At 42.1% G+C, this 19,436-nt stretch overlaps 1 protein-coding gene across 5 annotated transcripts in view; it reads right to left on the reverse strand.

Annotated features, from left to right (window-relative positions):
* Window positions 1-354: 354 nt before the first annotated feature.
* The window catches only part of PALM2AKAP2 (PALM2 and AKAP2 fusion), a 658,794-nt gene continuing 639,712 nt past the window's right edge, over window positions 355-19,436 (reverse strand). For 3 of the 5 annotated variants that reach the window (XM_064379031.1, XM_012439059.3, XM_012439060.3), the window contains 2 exons: window positions 16,848-17,026; window positions 355-4,450 (listed from right to left, as the gene is read on the reverse strand). In XM_064379031.1, the coding sequence (XP_064235101.1) occupies window positions 4,352-4,450; window positions 16,848-17,026 (278 nt within the window). In that variant the 3' untranslated portion in view covers window positions 355-4,351. Of the gene's footprint in view, window positions 4,451-10,964; window positions 11,004-16,847; window positions 17,027-19,436 lie in introns of all 5 variants that reach the window. The other 2 variants (XM_012439051.3, XM_064379027.1) reach the window with 1 other exon arrangement.

Below are 19,436 nucleotides of genomic sequence, written 5' to 3' on the forward strand. Positions count from 1 at the left end.
AAATGCACGTGTTCAGAAAGTATTCTCAAGGTTACAACCAAAAGCCACAGGCAAGGCTGGAGTTTACGGTTCGTCCTGTTTGTCCAGCTCTTGCTGTGGCTCCGAAGTCTGTGTCCTCAAGAGGCACCTGCAGCTTCTGGCATCTAGCCAGGGTGGCTGGGGACAGCACTGAAAAGGGGGCTGTGAGAACAGCCTGGTGCCGCAGTGCCTCCTCAGCTCGGATTGCTTCCTTCGTTCCAAACATGAGGAAGCCGAAGCTGTCACAGTAGCGGCCAAGGAGGCTGGCGTGCCACTGTTTGGCCAGGTTTTCCACCCTCCCCCACGGTCAAACAAGCAGCCATTATTTATAAAAACTCAACACACATTGGGTTTTAATGAGAAAATAACTGTATACTTGCATTGAATGCCTCACAATCAATCACTATAAAACCAAAGCAGGATAATAACATTTAAGTGGTTAACATACACAGGAAAGCCAGATACAGAGTATAATTTCCAAACACAGTATTGCTGCTTTTTTCCCCTCCTCCCCCGAGAAAAGAAAAATAAAGAAAAAAATCATTTGAGTAAAGAGCAACACGAAATCAAAATTGGCAGCTCACTGAATGCTTAAAATTCAGGAAATTGGTTCTTTAACTAAAATGGAATATATTCACTGTCTCTAACAGGCTACTTTTTTTTCAATACATAGTTTAATTAAATTCATTCTTTAGTTGGGAAAAAAAAGGTTTAATTATTTGTCTTCAGAGACAAGAATCAATACTGTTTTAGTGTTCCTTGTTACGCACTATATATATGTGTGTGTGTGTGTGTGTGTGTGTGTGTGTGTGTGTGTATGTGGACACTGATCTATATACGGCTTATATGTCATTGTCTAGGGTGAGCAGCATGCATGGGTATGAAGAGGCAACTAAATTGCATTGCGTCATCCAAGTAAAACACAGCCCGGCCTCCTGCCACTGACAGACCCTGTTTCCATAATCTCTGGATGAGAAAGCCAAGGCATGTCAGTAGTTAATCAACTCCGGAGGAAAAAGAACACCTATACACACGGCAGAATGCAATACTTCCAGAAAGGCTTTTCACATCTACAGAATCTAAACATTTTGTAAGAGGTAAGGTTAACAAGCTTGCGTGCTATTTGGGGATGGGGCCGAGCATCAGAGGCAAAGTTTTTCGTAAGCCTCTTTCTCTAGATGGATTAAGCAGGAATGACTTTCCTCCAGGGGATGGTCCCATCTTCAGAAAGTTAAAAGGGTTCATTTGGAATCCCAGAGCCTAGCACAGTGGTATGTACAAAGCGGTGGCCCAAGGTTTCCTGAATGAATAAAAAACTCAAGAGCACAGAGAAAATCTGGCTCTCCCAAGTAAACTGTAAATTTACATTTTAATGGGATTATAATAGGATCTTCAGTGAGTAGAGCAAGAAAATAGACAGCAGTAATCGGGAGGAGAACTAGCAAAAGTTAAGAGATGTAGGGGCCACAGTGAAAACAGCTTTGTGACTGTGGGAGAGTCCCAGAAACAGCATTTCTTTCCTTATCCACACACACAGCATGGCCCCAGATCCCCCAGCTCTGTAAGTCTGATATTCCTTAAGGAATAAGTGTTCTGGTTCAATCAACTGTGGTCAAAGACCACTTCATTGCCTCTAAAGCGATTCTGTGAATAGTGTGGCCTCTTAAGCTTTTCTCTTAGCTGTACATTCTCTTGTCAAATGTAGGTTTCATGTAGCACATGGTTTCCATCAAAACAGAACAAAAAACTTTAAGGTAAGTCATAAGGATGGTTTCCTCTTGTGAAAAATGGGGGAGTTTTTACCAAGTCTATGGTCTCTACAAGATCCATGAGTCAGTCTGAGAAAACATGAAGCACATTTTTTGTGCAACACATTGAACTATCCTACTCTCCAGCCATCCTAACTGCCACTGTGCCTGGCGCCTGCAATGCTGCTGCCTCTGTTCTTATCCCTGTGTCTGCCTTGGGAACGCCTCCTTGTCGCTGAGTCCTCAGCCCAGGCATCTGGGACCTCTAGCTAGAAATTCTCAGGCAAAGACAATCCTCTTTCCTGGGTCCTCCCATTCCATGTCTGGACTTCTAATCTAACACAGATCTCATTTTCCTGAGAATGTTAGTCTCCATGGCAGCCTCTCTCACTATAAAATGAATTTCCTGCAACAGGGATCATATTTGTTTTGTGCTCCCAATGGCTAGCACATTTTGTTGAGAATTCATTCAGAATATTCAGGAGAATGAACCATATAAAGATAGTGCCAACTGCCCATATCTGTTTTGGCTGCCATCTGTAGAATGTGACTTCAAGTTGCAGGTTCCCTTGACAGTTTTCAAGGATCCTCATTAGTAGATGCTTCCTTTTTTTACTTTGTGCTACTTCTCATCTGTGAATAAACTTCCCCCCAAAGTCAACACTAGTCTAATAAAAGAAACAAAGGAAATGTGCATTAACATCTACATACAAATTTTGTGGAACTGCTATTTGTTAGAATAACATACTAGAGCTTATGACATAACAATATAAAAACAAAAATGATTTTTAGTGAGGTCTGACTTAATTATTGCTTTTTTAAAAACCACAGTTTTAAAACAAAGGGAAAAAAAAAAAGAGAAGGCTGGTTATTTTTTTTTCTCTCTCTCATGGCCAGAATTGAACATTTTCTCATCCAGAAATTTAGGGCACCCAATTATTGAATACCCTTATCATATTGCTTTAAATGACAGAAAGATTAAAGCTGGCATCCTCTATAGTATACTAAGCATGAATACAAAGCATGAGAATAAATAGGAGACTTTCCTAAATGTCAAATTACAAAACTGCTCAAAACTCTGCAATTGTGACTCATGCAAATACCTTGTTAGGTCAACTTAATATTACAAATACTGCATCAGCTCGGTGCCTTTATATCCCTTTTCATAAAAAAGAAATTCTCACTCACTCCTGAAGCCAGCAAACAGCTTTGGAGGAATTACCTGTACACCCAAGTGCCATGGTCACGCTGGAATTTTAATCCGCACACACACATACACCCTTACTCGTGAACAAACACATTTTACACAAACACACAGTGGTGTACACACACACACCCCATCTTTAGGATTTGTAGCTGATTCCAAGCCTGCACTTAAATTTCTATTCTATATTTTTCTTTGTATAATCCTGAAAAACACTGGTTGCTCAGCAAAAATAGTATCTCTTACCTCCTTATTTTGTTCCCATTCTTTCTTCCTCCCTCCCTTTTTCTCTCTCTACCTTCATTACTTTTCCTTCGTGTTTCCTTTCTGATTGACCCAAAAAGAATCCATCATTCTTCTTCCTATCTCTAAGGCCTACTTTATAATATAAAATAGTTAGAAACACTTTTTTATTTCTTGTCATCCACCTCTCCAAGGCAGAGTTTGCCTTTTTTTTTCAATTATTGCCACCCTAAAAATACCCCTACCATCTTGAACCAAGTTGTTCAATGTAGACAGATTCTATACATGTATATATTCCCCCATCCCATCATAAAAATAGTTGTTGCCCACTAAATATAGCTTTCCTATGAAGAAACGTAACTGTGAAAATGTGTTCTCACAAACTGCAGATCAGTGAAGAGCATAAGCAGACATGATCCTAAAGCTAATATCATCCATTTGGTTTGTTTTTCTCTTCTCCTTTCTCAGCCTCCTAATGTAGCAGAGATTGTGTTTGCAACATGAAGAAACATTGTCTTAAAATGTGAATTGTATGAACTGTGATCATGAATTGTTCTCAATTAAAAATAATTAAATGTAAGAGAAGTGGAATCATAACTGCCTCTTCTGGGCAAATATGGAGAGAAACGCCATTCATTTTATGGCTGCTGGAGAAAATGGAGTTAATGCAACACCCTCTGATGCTGCGAGCGACAGGTGGGAAACTGGTGCAGGGAAATATCCTGTGCCATGTAGGCTGCACCAGCCTGGGCCCTGCTGCTCTCTAAGTGGCCCTATCACCATTGTCCTTCATCACCCAGAGAGGCTGGTCTCAGTTCCGCCTGTAGCAACTATATGGATTTGCTTTTAACATCGTTTGTCCTTTTGGATCAATTGTGGATTGGCCCAAAACCAGACACTGGGACTGAGTCACCAGAAAAAATCCTTTCTCTTTTGACTCCCGGGTGTCCAGAGTCTGATGGGTGGACTTCCTTTTTGTTTTATTTTTCATCATTGTGTATTGCAGCTTCTGGTCTACATAAGGATTGCTGAGTTTGTTTGCACTTTAATAAATAGTCCATTAAAATGCTTTCAGTTGTTGATTTCTTGGTTTCTTGGTCTCCCAAGCACCAAAGACACTTCCTGGGTTGAAGGAAGTTTACTCGTTGTCTTCTTCCTCCTGGTTGGCATAGATCCCTGCTTCCCAGCGCAACGCCAGTGCGCTCTTTCTTCGATTAACCCGTGTGGCCTCAAGGACCTGTAAAGAGAGGGGAAAAAATTATGCAGAGTTCATGGATGTTAATTATGAACACAAACCAATTTCTCTGTTTCGTTTTTCCTTTCTCTTTATCAGTTTGAGAGGAGAAAGTGATAGTCTCTAGTACTGCTGGGAGATAGGAGAGACGCTGGGAAAGGGGAATGGGAGGTTGTGGTTATGCATTCATCTCACAGCCAAAATTCATCTGCTACTTGATCCCTGGTTTTCACTACAGAGAGATTTAATTTTCATGAAATGTTCTGCAAGTTTCCTTGAACTAGATGTGACTCTGTATCAAGTTTTCAGACAAAGCAGATCCCTGCACACAATAGATCAGTGTTGTCCAATCGAACTTTATGCAATGACGAAAATGTATCTCTGCTATCCAATATGGTAGCCACTAGCCACATGTGGCTATTGAGCACTTGAAATAGGGTTAGTATGGCTGATAAGCTAAATATTTATTTCATTTTAATAAATTTTAATTTGAATAGCTCCATGTGACTAGTGATTACCATATTGGACAGCACATTGTAGATGGTCTTAGTCTCTTCACAAACAAGCAAACCAGAAAGTAATTCCAAAAAATTGGACCAGTGTGGATTCAGTCCATCAAGCTTTGCGGACCTACCTAAGCCATGATAATATTTATAGTACAAAAACCCACTTTGGCAAAATTAAACTAAAAAAGCCATTAAATGGGAAAAAAAAAGGCGGGGGGGGGGGCGGTTCTTGGACCAATAAAAGCAATCTCAGCATTCTGATGCAACTTCAGGCCTCCTACACTAATCAATGAAATGAAAGGTGACAACGTTAAGGACAAGTAGGCCCACCACCACTGAGGGAGAGCCTCCCTTCCTCCCGTTCACTAGAGCAGTCCGTGGACTCCTGAGAGGAGACTTCAGCCTGTCTGCTCCAGTTTCAGTTTAATCAAGAAGAGATTCCAGATGAACGGCATTTAGGTTGCCAACATATGAAAAATGGTTCTATTTCATGACATTGCAGCAAATGCAAGCCCAGGTATGCTCACCAATTGCCCTGGCATTTGCTTAGGACATACAGTTTCTGATTTAAAAGAAAAGTTCAGTAGAGCCAACACTGGTTGATTACTCAAACTGCAATGAAGGCATTGCTTATTCTAAATGTAATCAGTTAGGCAAGGGACAGTGATATTGATGATATGGATTGGCTGTGTCCCCACCAAAATCTCATCTTGAATTGTAGCTCCCATAATCCCCTCATGTAGTGGGAGGGACTCCATGGGAGGTAATTGAATATGGGGGTGAGTTTTCCAATGCTGTTCTCGTGATAGTGAATAAGTCTCACCAGTCCTGATGGTTTTATAAAGGGCAGTTCCCCGGTAAACACTGTCTTGCCTGCTTCCATGTAAGACATGCTTTTGATTTTCCTTCGCCTTCTGCCATGATTGTGAGGCCTCCCCAGCCATGTGGAACTGTGAGTCCAATAAACCTCTTTTTCTTTCTAAATTACCCAGTCTTGGTTACTTCTTCATAGCAGTATGGAAATGGACTAATATAGTTGGCAACTCCAGAGAAGCAAGGAGATACAGTTACAGGCAGAGGTGGGAGCCCAGACATAAGCAGATTCCGGGTAGCTGGGAGCTCTGGGGGTCCATCTCAATCTGCTTCTCTGCACTTTTGCCAAATGAATGGACCACCTAGAACTTCAATGTGCTTTCCTCTGGGAAGCCTCTCCTATTCCTCCTCAGGCATGTTTGCTGAATGAATGATGCATTGTTAAGCACATAAGTCACGTCATAACGTGTTTTGTATATGGTCACTCACTCAATATCCACAGATATCTAAGAATAACAGATGAGCAGAAGGAAAGCATGCTTCCAAATCTGCTATAGTTAAATAGAGAAATTTTCTAATAGTCTAATCTGTTATAGCATGGGCTCTATTTCCAGTTTTGTCCTTTGTTGTTGATCTTTTTTTTGAGATGGAGACTTGCTCTGTTGCCCAGGTTGGAGTGCAATGGCATGATCTCCACTCATGGCAACCTCCACCTCCTGTGTTCAAGTGATTCTCCTGCCTCAGCCTCCCTACTACCTGGGATTACACATGTGCGCCACCACGCCTGGCTAATTTTTGTATTTTTAGTAGAGACAGGATTTCACCATGTTGGCCAGGTTAGTCTCGAACTCATGATCTCATGATCCGCTCGCCTTGACCTCCCAAAATGCTGGGATTACAGGTGTGAGTCACCACGCCCAGCCTGTTGTTCATCTTTTATCTCACATTTCTTTATCTATAAAATGGATAACACACTTACCCCACTTGACAGGCTTTCTCAGAGGCACTGTGGACTCCGAAGTCTGGGCAGATCTACTTTAAATCCTCGTGACCTTGGAAAAGTCAATTACCCTGTGCCTCAGTATCCCCAGGTAAAATGGGGATCATAAAAACTACAGTATAAAGTTGGACAGGGAAATAAATGAGGCAATGTATGAAAAATATTTAGTATCGTTCCCAGTGCATAGTAAGCTCTAAAGCAGAGCCTACTATGATGAAATAATTATTTCTATCATCATGTGAAAGGGATTTATAAATTATGAAGTGGCATATAAAAACATAAGGTATTTTATAAAGAACTCTACACTGTATAAAAGGATCATCTCTTTGCCTTTCAGATTGCAGATACAAACAGAAAGGTTTACATAAAAACTACAAGTAAATCTAAAGTTCTAAAAATTATGGTCCCCATCCTCTTGGAATGTTCTTTTTCTTGTTATTTAAACCCATTTTAATTCTCAAACAACTTGAGCAAATTAAGTTTGCTCTGCTCTCCAGGAACTCTTGGTACAAGCCATCTATCGATCCAAGTTACACACATTTATTAGTTTTCTACCAAGTATAAGGCACAGTGCTTTGTGTTGAGGATAGAATAGTCCCTTCCCTCATGGAGCTTAGTAATGAAAAGTGTAATGGGCAGAAAAATAATATTCATAATTATGGAAACATTTAGCTTAGCTTGGGTTTGGACATCTGCTTGTCAAGGGCCCAAATAATTCACTTACACCAACAATGAGCTCTCTTCATTCCCCTAGTTTGTATGCCCACTTACCATGGTCATACAATCACTTACCATGGCCATACAATAAACTTCTAGTGAAATCTAAAGCCTCTAGTAATGGCACAGACAAGAAAATAAACATCATTACTGAAATACCTGGCAACCTTGATATAAAGCTGTCTTTGGGTTCATAAGGCTTATGACCCAGGGCTGCCTAGGAGTAAAGCTGCCCCACAACTGGTCTTTAGAAGATTCAAAAACCAAGCCCTTGGGGAAGGTATGTGAATGAGTATCTGTTCTGTAATTAATTCAGGCATGCGTGTGCACATCCGTGTGTGTGTGTGTGTGTGTGTGTGTGTGTGTGTGTGAATCCTACAAATTTAGAACTCTTAGTACTTGTTTATTACTGCATATTAACTTTACTTTCTAAAGTTCATTCCTTTATTTTCTGGGCAAAAAAGCACATGTCTCTGGGGCTCTAATAACCATCATACTCACGTCCTAAGTAGTATGTTACTGTTTGAACCCTCTCACTACTAGTCTATGAAATCCATGCTGTTATTACTCCCATTTTTTATGTGAAGAACCTGAAGCATAGGGAGGTTAAGTAACTTGCCCAGAATTACCCAATTAGCAGAAGGCAAAACCAAGATTTGAACTCCGCACTCTGGGTGCAGAGTTGATGTTGAGGCCACCAGACTATATGGCTGCCCAGTGGCTGCAAGGAGTCCAGAGGAAGATGCATCAGAGAAGAGCTATCAACATTCCCCATGGAAAATGGATCTGATTTAAAGTTTTGTGACTGGGTGTGGTAGCTCAGGCCTGTAATCCCAGCACTTTGGAGGCTGAGGCGGGCAGACTGCTTGAGGCCAGAAGTTCGAGACCAGCCTGGCCAACATGGTGAAAACCTGTCTCTACTAAAAATACAAAAATTATCCAGGCATGGTGGCGGGCACCTGTAGTCCCAGCTACTTAGGAGGTTGAGGCACAAGAATCGCTTTAGCATGGGAGGCAGAGGCTGCAGTGAGCTGAGTTCACACAAGAGCACTTCAGCCTGGAAAACAGGGTGAGACTGTGTCTCAAAAAAAAAAGTAAAATAAATAAAGTTTTCTTGTTTTCACAAATTCACATTCAGGTCTGGTGGAGAATAAAAAACAATTATCTTTCAACAACATTTTAATATTAATTTTTCTCTCTAATGCTTAAGAGAATTCGAGGGACTTAACTTTGGAGAGCAATCAACATAGACAATTTTAATTTGGAGATATGAAACAAAAGACAGATATGTTAAATAATATCAACCTATTCATATTTATATTTCAGACCCCTATCTGCTCTTAAATTGAAGACAGAGTGAGCCCAACTCTATCTTCCTGGGATATATTTGACTAGATTTTCATTGCCTTAAATTGATTCAAAGCAGATGGGCTTAGTACTAATTCTCAAACTGCCATCCTGCAAATGAGAACCACAATTAGGCATTAAAGAAGGTACAGAATGACATTCTCAATATTCATTTCATATCTCATGAAAGGAAATTCTCAATATTCATCTAATATCTTATGAAAGGAAATTACTGATAATCAGCAGTTCAGCTCTATATTTAAATATAATTCTCAGGTTAAATAGAGTGACCAAAAAACTTATTATGCTACAGGTTAATACAATCAATTTTAAAACTAATTTACATTATCTAGTAAATGTTAGGATGTTTCAGTCTAATAGTCAGTGCTTCTCCTCCTAGATACAGAGAGAAGTTCTTCCATAGGTACATAAAGAGACATGTATAATAACATTCAGAAAAGCATTATTTCTAACAGTTAAAAAAAAACTGGAAATAGTCTACATTTCCATCAATAGAAGATTGAATAAATAGTGATATATTCATTCAATGGAATACTATATAGCAGTTATAAAAAATGAACCAGAGCCACACTGACCAGCAAGGACACATCTAAAAACAATGCAGACAGAACAAAGTCAGAAGCAGCAGATACTGAGACATGACTTACCATTTATACAATGTCTTTAAACATGCAAAAATCAGGTGTTGTTTATGTATATATATGCTTGTATAAATATAAAACCATGCATGGAAATGATGAACAACAAGCTCAAAAATAGTTACTTCTAGGGATGATAGGGGAGGAGGGAACTGGGAGAAGTAACAAGAGGGCTTAAATTGTATTTGCAATATTAATTTCTTTTAAAAATATTAAATATCATGAAATGATAAGAACGGACAAAGCTGGGTAGGTGGGTTTTATTATTTTATTATCTTATATTATTTTGAATGCAAGTTCCATGATATCAGGAACTTTGTTTTGTTGACTGCTGTATTCTTGGAACCTAGAACAATGCCTGACACACAGTAGAGCCTCAAAAATTGTTAAATAAATGAATGAATGATTCTCTCTACAATTCTATATATTTGAAATAATCTTTTTAAAATAAAAATAAAATATAAAAATAAACATATGAAAAATATTGTGCTTTCTCAGCAAAAAGAAAAATGGACAAAATAGAAAAAAAATTTAAAAGAGAAAAATATTACACCTTCTCATATTTGTGAAATCTGTGTAAAAGGAAAGAAGACCAGGAGCGGTGGCTCACACCTGTAACCTCAATGCTTTGGGAGGCTGAGGCAGGAGGATCACTTGAGGCCAGGAGTTTGAAACCAGCCTGGGCAACATAGCAAGACCCTATCCCTAAAAAAAAAAAATTTTTTTTAATTAGCTGGGCATGGTGGCACACACTTGTGGTTCCAGCTCTTTGGAAGCTGAGGTGGGAGGATTGCTTGAGCCCAAGAGGTCAAGGCTACAGTGAGTCATGATTGCACCATTGTACTACTCCACCCTGGATGACAGAGTAAGACCTTGTCTCTTAAACAAGGAGCCTTTTGGAGAACTCAAGTCTTTAAGTTCCTAAGATAAAGATATACATTTAAAGATTGGAAGGAGGGAGGCCTGGGATGGTTCACATTTGATAAATCTATAGATAAGGATGGCTCATCTTAAATCTATAGAATGGAGATTTCTAGCTTTATGTTAAGGTAAACAAAGAATGGGTGAAAATCAATAGCTCAATCTGCATGAGCTGCACTGTCTTCCAACCAGACCAAGTATACTTGCTATTAACACCTAAAGAAACTCTAAAATCCAAAATAGCCCATCACTTGTGTCCTCTGGTCCAAACGCCTTAAAGATCCGTGAGCAGGCAAGGTCTTCCCCAGTACCCTCCCGCTCGCCCCCACAACACAGCACAGCACAGCACAGCACACCATTGTGTATCACTGTTGCATGGACTCCAACATTTTGAGGCAGTTCCATAATTCAGAAAAGGCACACAAAAAAATACATATGGAGACAAGCCATGTTTCTTGCCATTTTCATTTAACTCATCAGGAAATGGCAAACCACAACAGCATGCACCTAGATCATGCATTCAGTAAGACCAAGACAAACAAATTGAAAAGTACCTCGGAAGTCACCTTGCAAGACAGTAACTTAGAGGTGTACTGGCAGAGAGGGAAAAGACCAGGGTTAGTACATGGCAGTGACACACTTACAGAACACCCCCTACCCGGGAACAGGCACCACACCAGGAGTGGATGGGAGGGGAAGTAATACCAGGAGACCATTCCACACCCATGCCAAGACTTGCTCCATCTGATATTAGTTTATTTATAAGTCTGTCCTTTGCAGCAACGAAATACCGTATTATTCACTAATAAAAATATCAGATAAGCCGTACTTTGTTAATTCAAAATGTTGCTTTCATTTTCCGCACTTTGAATTAACAAGATTCCTTCTCCTCTGTACACAACCAGCTGCCCACCGTCAAGGTCCTCGGGGGCCATTTTGGATTTGCTAGAATCTGTAGCCAAACAGCCTTTTCTCTTCCCGTAGGCTTCTCTAAACCCCAGAGCCATCTTGTAACCAGTTGTTCCATTAAAAGATGATCCTAATCATAGGAGTTGGGTTGTGGAGGCGGATTCTCTGAAACTGACCTAAGAGTAGCCCTGCCTAGGCAGACAGACCATACCGCCTCCCTCATCAGAATCTTGGGGGCCTGGATGAGGTCCTGAGAGTGGGATCATCCTTTGATAGCCATTTTGGATGACTGCTCAGCATTAGTATGAGCACTTGGGAACTGAAATGATCCTTTAGTTCCTATAGGGGACTAAAAGTCTTCCACAAAATACAGAAGAAAGTGGCCTGACTATGGGAAAGGAGACAGCAGGACCAATTTGGGGCAGCTCTCTCCAGAATAATGAGCACACATTTACACTGCTTGGGGCATTTAAGGCATTTATTGGTTCGGGGCATTGATAGCCATCGACTAGTTAGTAGGATCACACATCTGTGATCACTGACTGCTTCTTATACGTAACACTCAGGAATTACAGTTCTGTCATGATTGGGATAATGGCTGGGAGCTGACAAGTCAGAAGTTCTTATTTCTCCTTTGCACCTTCCGTAGGGTAAGAGTGAGTATGCAAGTGTGAGTTAGGGGAGCACAAAGCATCACGGAGCTTCCTGTAGAGTCTGGGGGAACGGGAGGCAGATGGGCTTCCTTAGCCCACTCAGCGGTAGCGTGGCCACAGCTCTCAATGCATGACCTGGTCTGGAAGGGTTACATGTGCCAGGAACTCTCAGCTTTGATGTAGTCCAGGAGAACCGATGAGGTCTTCTCTTCTTCTAAGACAAGACAGAGTGGTTGGATGACCGCTCAGTAATTAAGTCTTGGGATGAGAAAGAGAAGGAGAGCACACAGGAAAACCCCAATGAGAGCAGATCCTGTGCTAGAAGTAAAGACGGGGCTGAACACCTGGGAGGCTATAATTTGGATTCTAGTCAACATCCCTTTAGCTGAGAAAGACAAAGCAAACCCTCCAGATGTTTATGAGCATCACTGACTCAATGACCCATCACCTTCACTTTTTGAGGCTCAGGTCAGGTTGGGGAAACGATTGGCTAGAAAAATCCGGTTTGCTTAAATACAGTGTTGTAACTCAAGATGGACTGATGAATAATAGTTTCCTAGAGGGATTCTTCATGCCTAAAGGAAAAACATCCCAATAGCCCATCATTTGTGCCCACTGATCCAAATGTCTTCCAGATCCATGAGTGGGCAACCCCACCTTGGAGGCAGTCCCTTTGCAAGGCATTAAGAAGCCCTTTAGGAAACTAGGATTCACTAGTCCATTATGAATTGCATGACTGAGAAGAAATGGTATGAGACCCAGATAAGGGAACATTTCCACATAAGAGAACATTTCCAGATAAGAGAAACCCACAATATGAGTAGGATTGCTGCATCTGGGTGTGTGGTGTCCGCACTGCACAAAAGCACCAGGCTAAAGGGATGAATGGTGCTGAAGCCCAGTCCCCTACTGTACCTCCAAAATGTGTGGCTGGTGCAGGGCTGTATCTTCACAAAGGAACAAGGATGGTTTTTTTTCTAATTCACACAAAGGCCTTGCAAGGTTGGTAAACAGCCCTGGGTAAGTGGGTAGGGGTGGGGATAGTAATTCTCCCTGGCCCCAGAATTAGCCAAGAGGTCCTTTAATAAGTGAGGCTGGAGATACTCACTGGTGACTGTGATATGCAGGACAAAGAAATCAGCCCAGGTAGGTGAGGACTGTAGCCACTAAACGGAGCACTTTGCTCAAGTTCTGAGCTAGTAACAAATATGACCGGTTGGGGATAACTTTTTTTTTTTTTTGAGATGGAGTCTCGCACTGTTGCCCAGGCTGGAGTGCAGTGGCACAATCACAATCTCAGCTCACTGTAATCTCCGCCTCCTGGGTTCAAGCAATTCTCCTGCCTCAGCCTCCCGAGTAGCTGGGACTACAGGTGTGCACCACCATGCGTGGCTAATTTTTTTGTATTTTTAGTAGAGACAGGGTTTCACCATGTTGGCCAGGATGGTCTCCATCTCCTGACCTCATGATCTGCTCACCTCGGCTTCCCAAAGTGCTGAGATTACAGGCGTGAGCCACCGCACCCGGCCAGGGATAACTTTTTGATAACACCGCTCTTTGACTCCCGTAAGCCAGGGGCATCCCTGCATATGACTTTTTATAAAGTGGAAAACTGGAGATAGCAGGGCCCAGAGCTGAGTCTCTGTGGACAGGACTCCAGAGGCCATCACAGCTCTCATAGGGGTTCGGGGCACACTGAACCTGTTTTGATGGCAAAGATCAGTTTTTCTCACTCAGCAAAACTTCAGGCATAGCCATATTCTCTTTCTCCTTCTCTGTCTTTCGCTCTACTCAGTATCATTGTGTCTAACTTATCACACTTTATATACATTCCAATTATTAGCTTGTTTTTAACTCTGCCTTCTCCTTAGAAAGAATAGAAAATAAGAATTATTTTTGCTCAATTCATAAAGAACTGTAACTTTCAATGGGCAAACACATGGTTGTGTTCTAATCATGTGACAGGCACTGATTCTCAGTTTATCATCTCCAAAAGGCCATGCCAAAATGCTGCTAAGTGTCTAACTGGAAAAAAATATCAGCAGATGGAGGTGCTAGGGGTGATGCTACATAACATGGGGAGATGCTGGGCGTGTAAGTTGAGCCACTGAGGTGCTTAGAAGGTGGAGGGTCTAAGAAGCCATGTTTCTCCCTGAGAATAGTGTATGTAAGTGGAGGCCGGAGACCTGAATTACTTTATCTTTAAGAGAATTACTTTAAGCTTCTACAGATAGGTAAGCCAGTTACACAACTCAACCACCCAGCAATTCATCTGCTCTCTATTATCATCCTTCTGGTATAAGAGGCAATTAAAGAAAAAAAAATGAAAAAGGGGCCACAGATTGGCTAGGGGAAAAAAAAATGAATCTTTGTTCATCCCTGCAGATAAACTTCAACATATTCACCAGCGATCGACATAGATACGGGAGAAAAGGTCCCCTGAATCGGAAGCGCTAGGAGAGGGCTCTCATTCGAAGTCTGACTGAGGATTGCATCTTTGCTGTAGAGGCAATCTGAATTTATTGTTTTAGATTTGGGTCTCTTAAATGAGCATAGAGCAGATGGGTAGATTTTGTCCTGCTCCTAAGAATTTTCAACAACAACAAACTTGGTTCTGTTGTAATAGCAGTAACAGTGCAAAGATCCAAGATCCAGGGATATTAACAGCTTAATTAGTTAGGTCTCTTCCTTTTTCAAAATGTTTATTTACTTGGAAATATAGAGACAGGAGGCTGCCTCTTGGTTTTCTAAGGGAAGGGCAATCAGCATATTAAAACGCTGACTCCAAGCAGCTTCATTACATGCAAAGGACAAACCCAACCTGGCTGGCATTCGTTAGGCGGCTGCGGAGTGTCAGCGTGTACAGGAAAGAGGCTTCCAGCCCTCTACCTTTAAGAAATGAGTGAGAACTGCCTCTACTCTCCTGTCTGGAGTATTTTTCCCTATCATCTGCACTACGACACAAAAGATACACACAAGTGACAAGTAGAGTGTGTGCAGCAAACAGTCACATGGGTCACAGACTAAGTGGTTCTACTTGTGCCTCCCCATCCACACCACAGTGTGGGGCATCCACTTGGCTAAATTCTACCAAAGCTGCTGATGTATACCGCAGAGTCACTGGGAGAAAAGAAACAGGACGCCTAGGGCACCAAGCCTCAAAATGATCTAGCTTCCAGAAAATTCCTAAGGTAAACTCTATCCTTTTAAGTGGGCCTTCAAAGAAGGACTGGTGAAAGTGACTGAGTAGCCAGGGAAAAATCCTACAGGTTCACGAAAGGAGCTGCTGCCTCCCCTACAGCGGAGTTTAGCAGTGGAAATGTCCGCAGCAGCTACCAAGGGCCAGGCCTCATCCCACTGTCTGATACAGACAACAGCCCAGTAAAACAGCTGCAGCCTGAGAGAGCAGCTGAGCCAGTGCTCCATGCAGTTCAGGTGTAAACACAGGGAAAGCCTGGCAGATGCCAAGTGAGTAGCCAGGCTGCCATATATCTGTTTGCTTTCCTCCTCTCTTTACCACCATGTTTTGAAAGCAACTCTCAATATCTGGGCTTCACCTCCAGGAATCCTTTAACTTAGCCAGCTAGAATATAAAAGGCAATAAAGCAGCATGGAATTCTTACTGTGAACCCCATAGCATTCAAGTTTAAGGTGACCAGATGGTTTATCACCCAAACTGGGACACTTTTAAGAGGGAAAGGCAGGCTGGGCACAATGGCTCGTGCCTGTCATTCCAGCACTTTAGAAGGCTGGGGTTGAGCTCAGGAGTTGAAGAACAGCCTGAGCAACATAACGAGATCTCCTCTCTACAAAAAAGTTTAAAAATACGCTGGGTGGGGTGACACACGCCTGTGATCCCGGCTATTCAGGAGGCTGAGTTGGGAGGATTGCTTGAACCCAGGGGGTTGAGGCTGCAATGAGCCATAATTGTAGAGACAGGGTCTGTCTCTGTCACAACCTGGGTTGTGACAAATATCCCCAAAAGAATGAATGGGGATACTAATAATCATAACACTGCAACAGGCATAAGCCAGGACTGTCTCAGGTAAACCCGGTAGGATCCTCAACCAACCCAAACGATTTGTGACTTAAGTGCAGTCAGCGGAGGAGGTGGTGACCTCAATATGTAGTAAGAGACTGGTGCCAGAAGACCCACAGCAGGTTGGCATAAACCTGAGGCTGATTTCCAGACTCCTGGGACTGTGTAGAGCAACAGCTCCTATGTCTCTAACTGTAGAAAGAAACCACAGAGCAGATGACTCCTTCATAGTTAATTTGAACGTTCTGTGCAAAGTTACTAGGGCTTGGGGATAGCAGAGTAGCCACGTGGTTTTCAACTGTCATTTTAACTGGCTCTTTGCTGTCAAGTTATGCACGTGGGCTTGTTAACAGCCCCAAACACGCTCAGTCTTTTAAGCACTGTGTAACATTGTGAGGGATTGCCCAGAGAGTCGGCTTTGAAGAAACAACATCTTCATCCTTCTCTAGAGAAATTAATTCCCTACTGGGCAATGGTAGAAATCAGCTCCTAAGTGCTTAAGGATCATTTCAGGGCACTTGCATCCTTCACCCTGTGTGGCCCTTGCATGCGGTCTCTCTGCACAGCAAACATCGCATGCACTAGCTTTGCTGATAGACTTCAGCTATACTTGGCAGCAAAGGACCAGCTCCCTGCATGATTAACATTTTTTTTTGAAACAGGCAAAAACCCAAATTCAATTCCAGGTATGTGAAACCACATGTCAGAAAACTGATATTGGAACCCTAATGCTGACCAGACAACCACATACACATTTTGTGCCTGAACTGGAATGCCACACGCCACACCGACGGCCGCGCTCAGAGAAGTGAAAGAGGAAAGGAGGAAAAACTTACACTACTATCATCCATTCTCTCGCGCCTTTTAGATTTGTGTGTCTCATAGTCTTCCATGAGGGTCTGCATCAGATTCTTGGGCCGCTGGGTTCCGGCAGCCTCTTCGGGGGTTAAGTCAGGCTGCAAGCTGGGGCCTTCAGTGGTGGGGGATGGAGGAGGTTTGACTTTCTCTATTTTCCCTGAAACAACACGAAGAGAAGACCCTTTCTAAGCTTGTCTGCTCATGACTGCTTTTAGAAAGAAGAGAAAACTGGCAAATAAAAGACCAACAACCTCTGACACAGATAGTGGTACCAGAATGATGGTTAAGTGTAGGCCATTTTACTATATTACAGGATCAAAGCACTTACAGTTAAAGCACAAACCCATCCAAAGATCTCAAGGACACCGAGTTCTAAAAAGTCAGTTAGATCAAACAGGCCCGGCACACGCACTGCAAATATATGTTGGACAGACAGACAGTGGCTCCAGTTGTTTTGAGACAGGTATTCTATCATAGATCATAGAATTAGACTGTCAGAGGTGATGGTGCCTTGGAGACTCAGAGACCCACTTCTTAATAGATGAAGGAGCTTGAGACTCTGCCAAGGGAAGGTGGTGCTGAGGTCAGAGGGAGCCAGCGATGGTAGCCAGGCCTCCTGCTTTCCTCACCAGGGTCTATCCTCTAAATCACAGGTAGCCAGTTGTCTGCTGACCTGTCCGACTTTTTGTGCAGACAGACCAGTGTTATAAAACCTTTGAATAAGGACGAGGCTTGTTCTTCTCAGGGCACCCTGGTCTTACACTGGCCAGCTTCATTCATTTACCTCACCCACTGGGGTCCTGAAACATTTGGGTTTGAGGCCTCCCAGACCTTAAGAAGTGTACACCAACAAAGGCAGTGGAGAAGGTGCACACCAGCTTTGGGAATGGGGAGATTTTAGCTCTCTCTATGTCCTCCAAGAATCCTCAGGGTGGAGAGATGAGGTCAGTGGTTAATTCAACAGTGGTGTGGTAACTCCATGCACTCTCACTAAGACCATTTGCATCCCACCCCCCCGAGAAATGCCTGGCCCTGGCTTCTGGCCCTTCAAGGGGTGGGTTTATTGCCACGGAGCCCCAAAAGCACTTCGGAGAAGTATCTTCAAGTACAACGATTAGATTTCTCCAATTATGCCCTTTGTGGTTGACGCAGCTAGAATCTGTGAACAAAGAATGTGGAGGAAACACACAAGATAAATGGGGCTTGTATGGCCCCATTTGGGAGGTGAAAGGCCCAGTTGACCTCTTCCAGTTCCCAGCTGAGGGGGATCCACCTTTCTCCATCTGACATCCCAGACTTCTAACTTGGCACCTGCCTGATGTAGCAGGAATCACGAGTGAGGCCTGGTGTCGGTGTTTCCATGTGGGCTGCTTAGCCCTTTACTGGGTATAATCTCCTGATGAGCGCTACAAAGTCCTGGAGTCCAGGAAACCCAGGTTTTTAACTCCTGCTCTTCCAGTCCTAGGCTATGTAATTGACTATAGATCATCATTTCATACTCCCACTTCAATCATGAGCTGATCACTTAAATTCTCCTAGTTTTAACCGCCATAGCTGTTAAACGGGAATTTTGGAAGATGTTCTCTTTGTGGTCTCTTCTCACTCAAACATTTTGCTATTCTATCAAATACGTTTGGCAGGATCCACCCTTACTGATTTTTTTTAAGGCATTTAGCTATCACATTTGGGGATTAGGTGGAAAATAGTTTTTACTGTACAGAAAAGGGCACTCCATTTCACAGCCACATTACGTTAATAACAGTGAAATTCATTGCTTTGATCTAAACTACCCAGATAACTAGAAAGTCTTTTGATAGTAACAGTATAATAAGTAGTTCAAAATCTCTAGATTCCCTAGAAATGGTTTCTATTTTTTATTATGGAAATTGGAGAATGCCATAATTACCCCTATAAACATTATAAACATCACCCAGAGTAAACATTTTTCAAGATTTTGGCATAATTGGCTCTTCCTTCCTTCCTTAGACTTGCTGAATTATTTTAAAGCAATACCAGACCTCAGGTCACCTCACTCCCGCACACTCAGTATGTATCTCCGAAAATTCCGATTGACTTTTTAATTGAAGGTTTAAGAAATAACGTAGCACAGTGGTGAGCACTCAAGCTCTGGAGCCAGCCGGTTTGGGTTTGAATCTATGACTTGGCAGTCAAATCACTTTGGGCAAGTTACTTACTCTTTCGACATCTTAGTTTCCTCATCTGTAAAATGGGTTTGATGATAGGGGTACCTACCTCATATAGTTATTATAAGGATAAAGTTAATATCTGTAAGGTTAATATTTAGAACAGAAATGATCCAATGAAATCTAGCTACTATTTAATTGGAATCTCAAAGAATAATATGACTATCGGGTGAGATGAACAATTTGATGCATATTCTGCATAAAATTCTTGCATCTCTTCTAGTACCAGAAATAGACACCAACTACCAGGTGATTTTTCATCATTTTCCAGTCGACCTCTCAAGTGTCCAGATCACCTCCCGTCAGCCATCCTCCCAGCATTAAACATCTAGAAAGCACAGCCTATATTCATTGCTTCTAGCT

This window comes from Aotus nancymaae, unplaced genomic scaffold (genome assembly GCF_030222135.1).
Source record: "Aotus nancymaae isolate 86718 unplaced genomic scaffold, 86718_ANA_hifiasm-v0.15.2.pri h1tg000003l, whole genome shotgun sequence".
NCBI lineage: Eukaryota > Metazoa > Chordata > Mammalia > Primates > Aotidae > Aotus > Aotus nancymaae.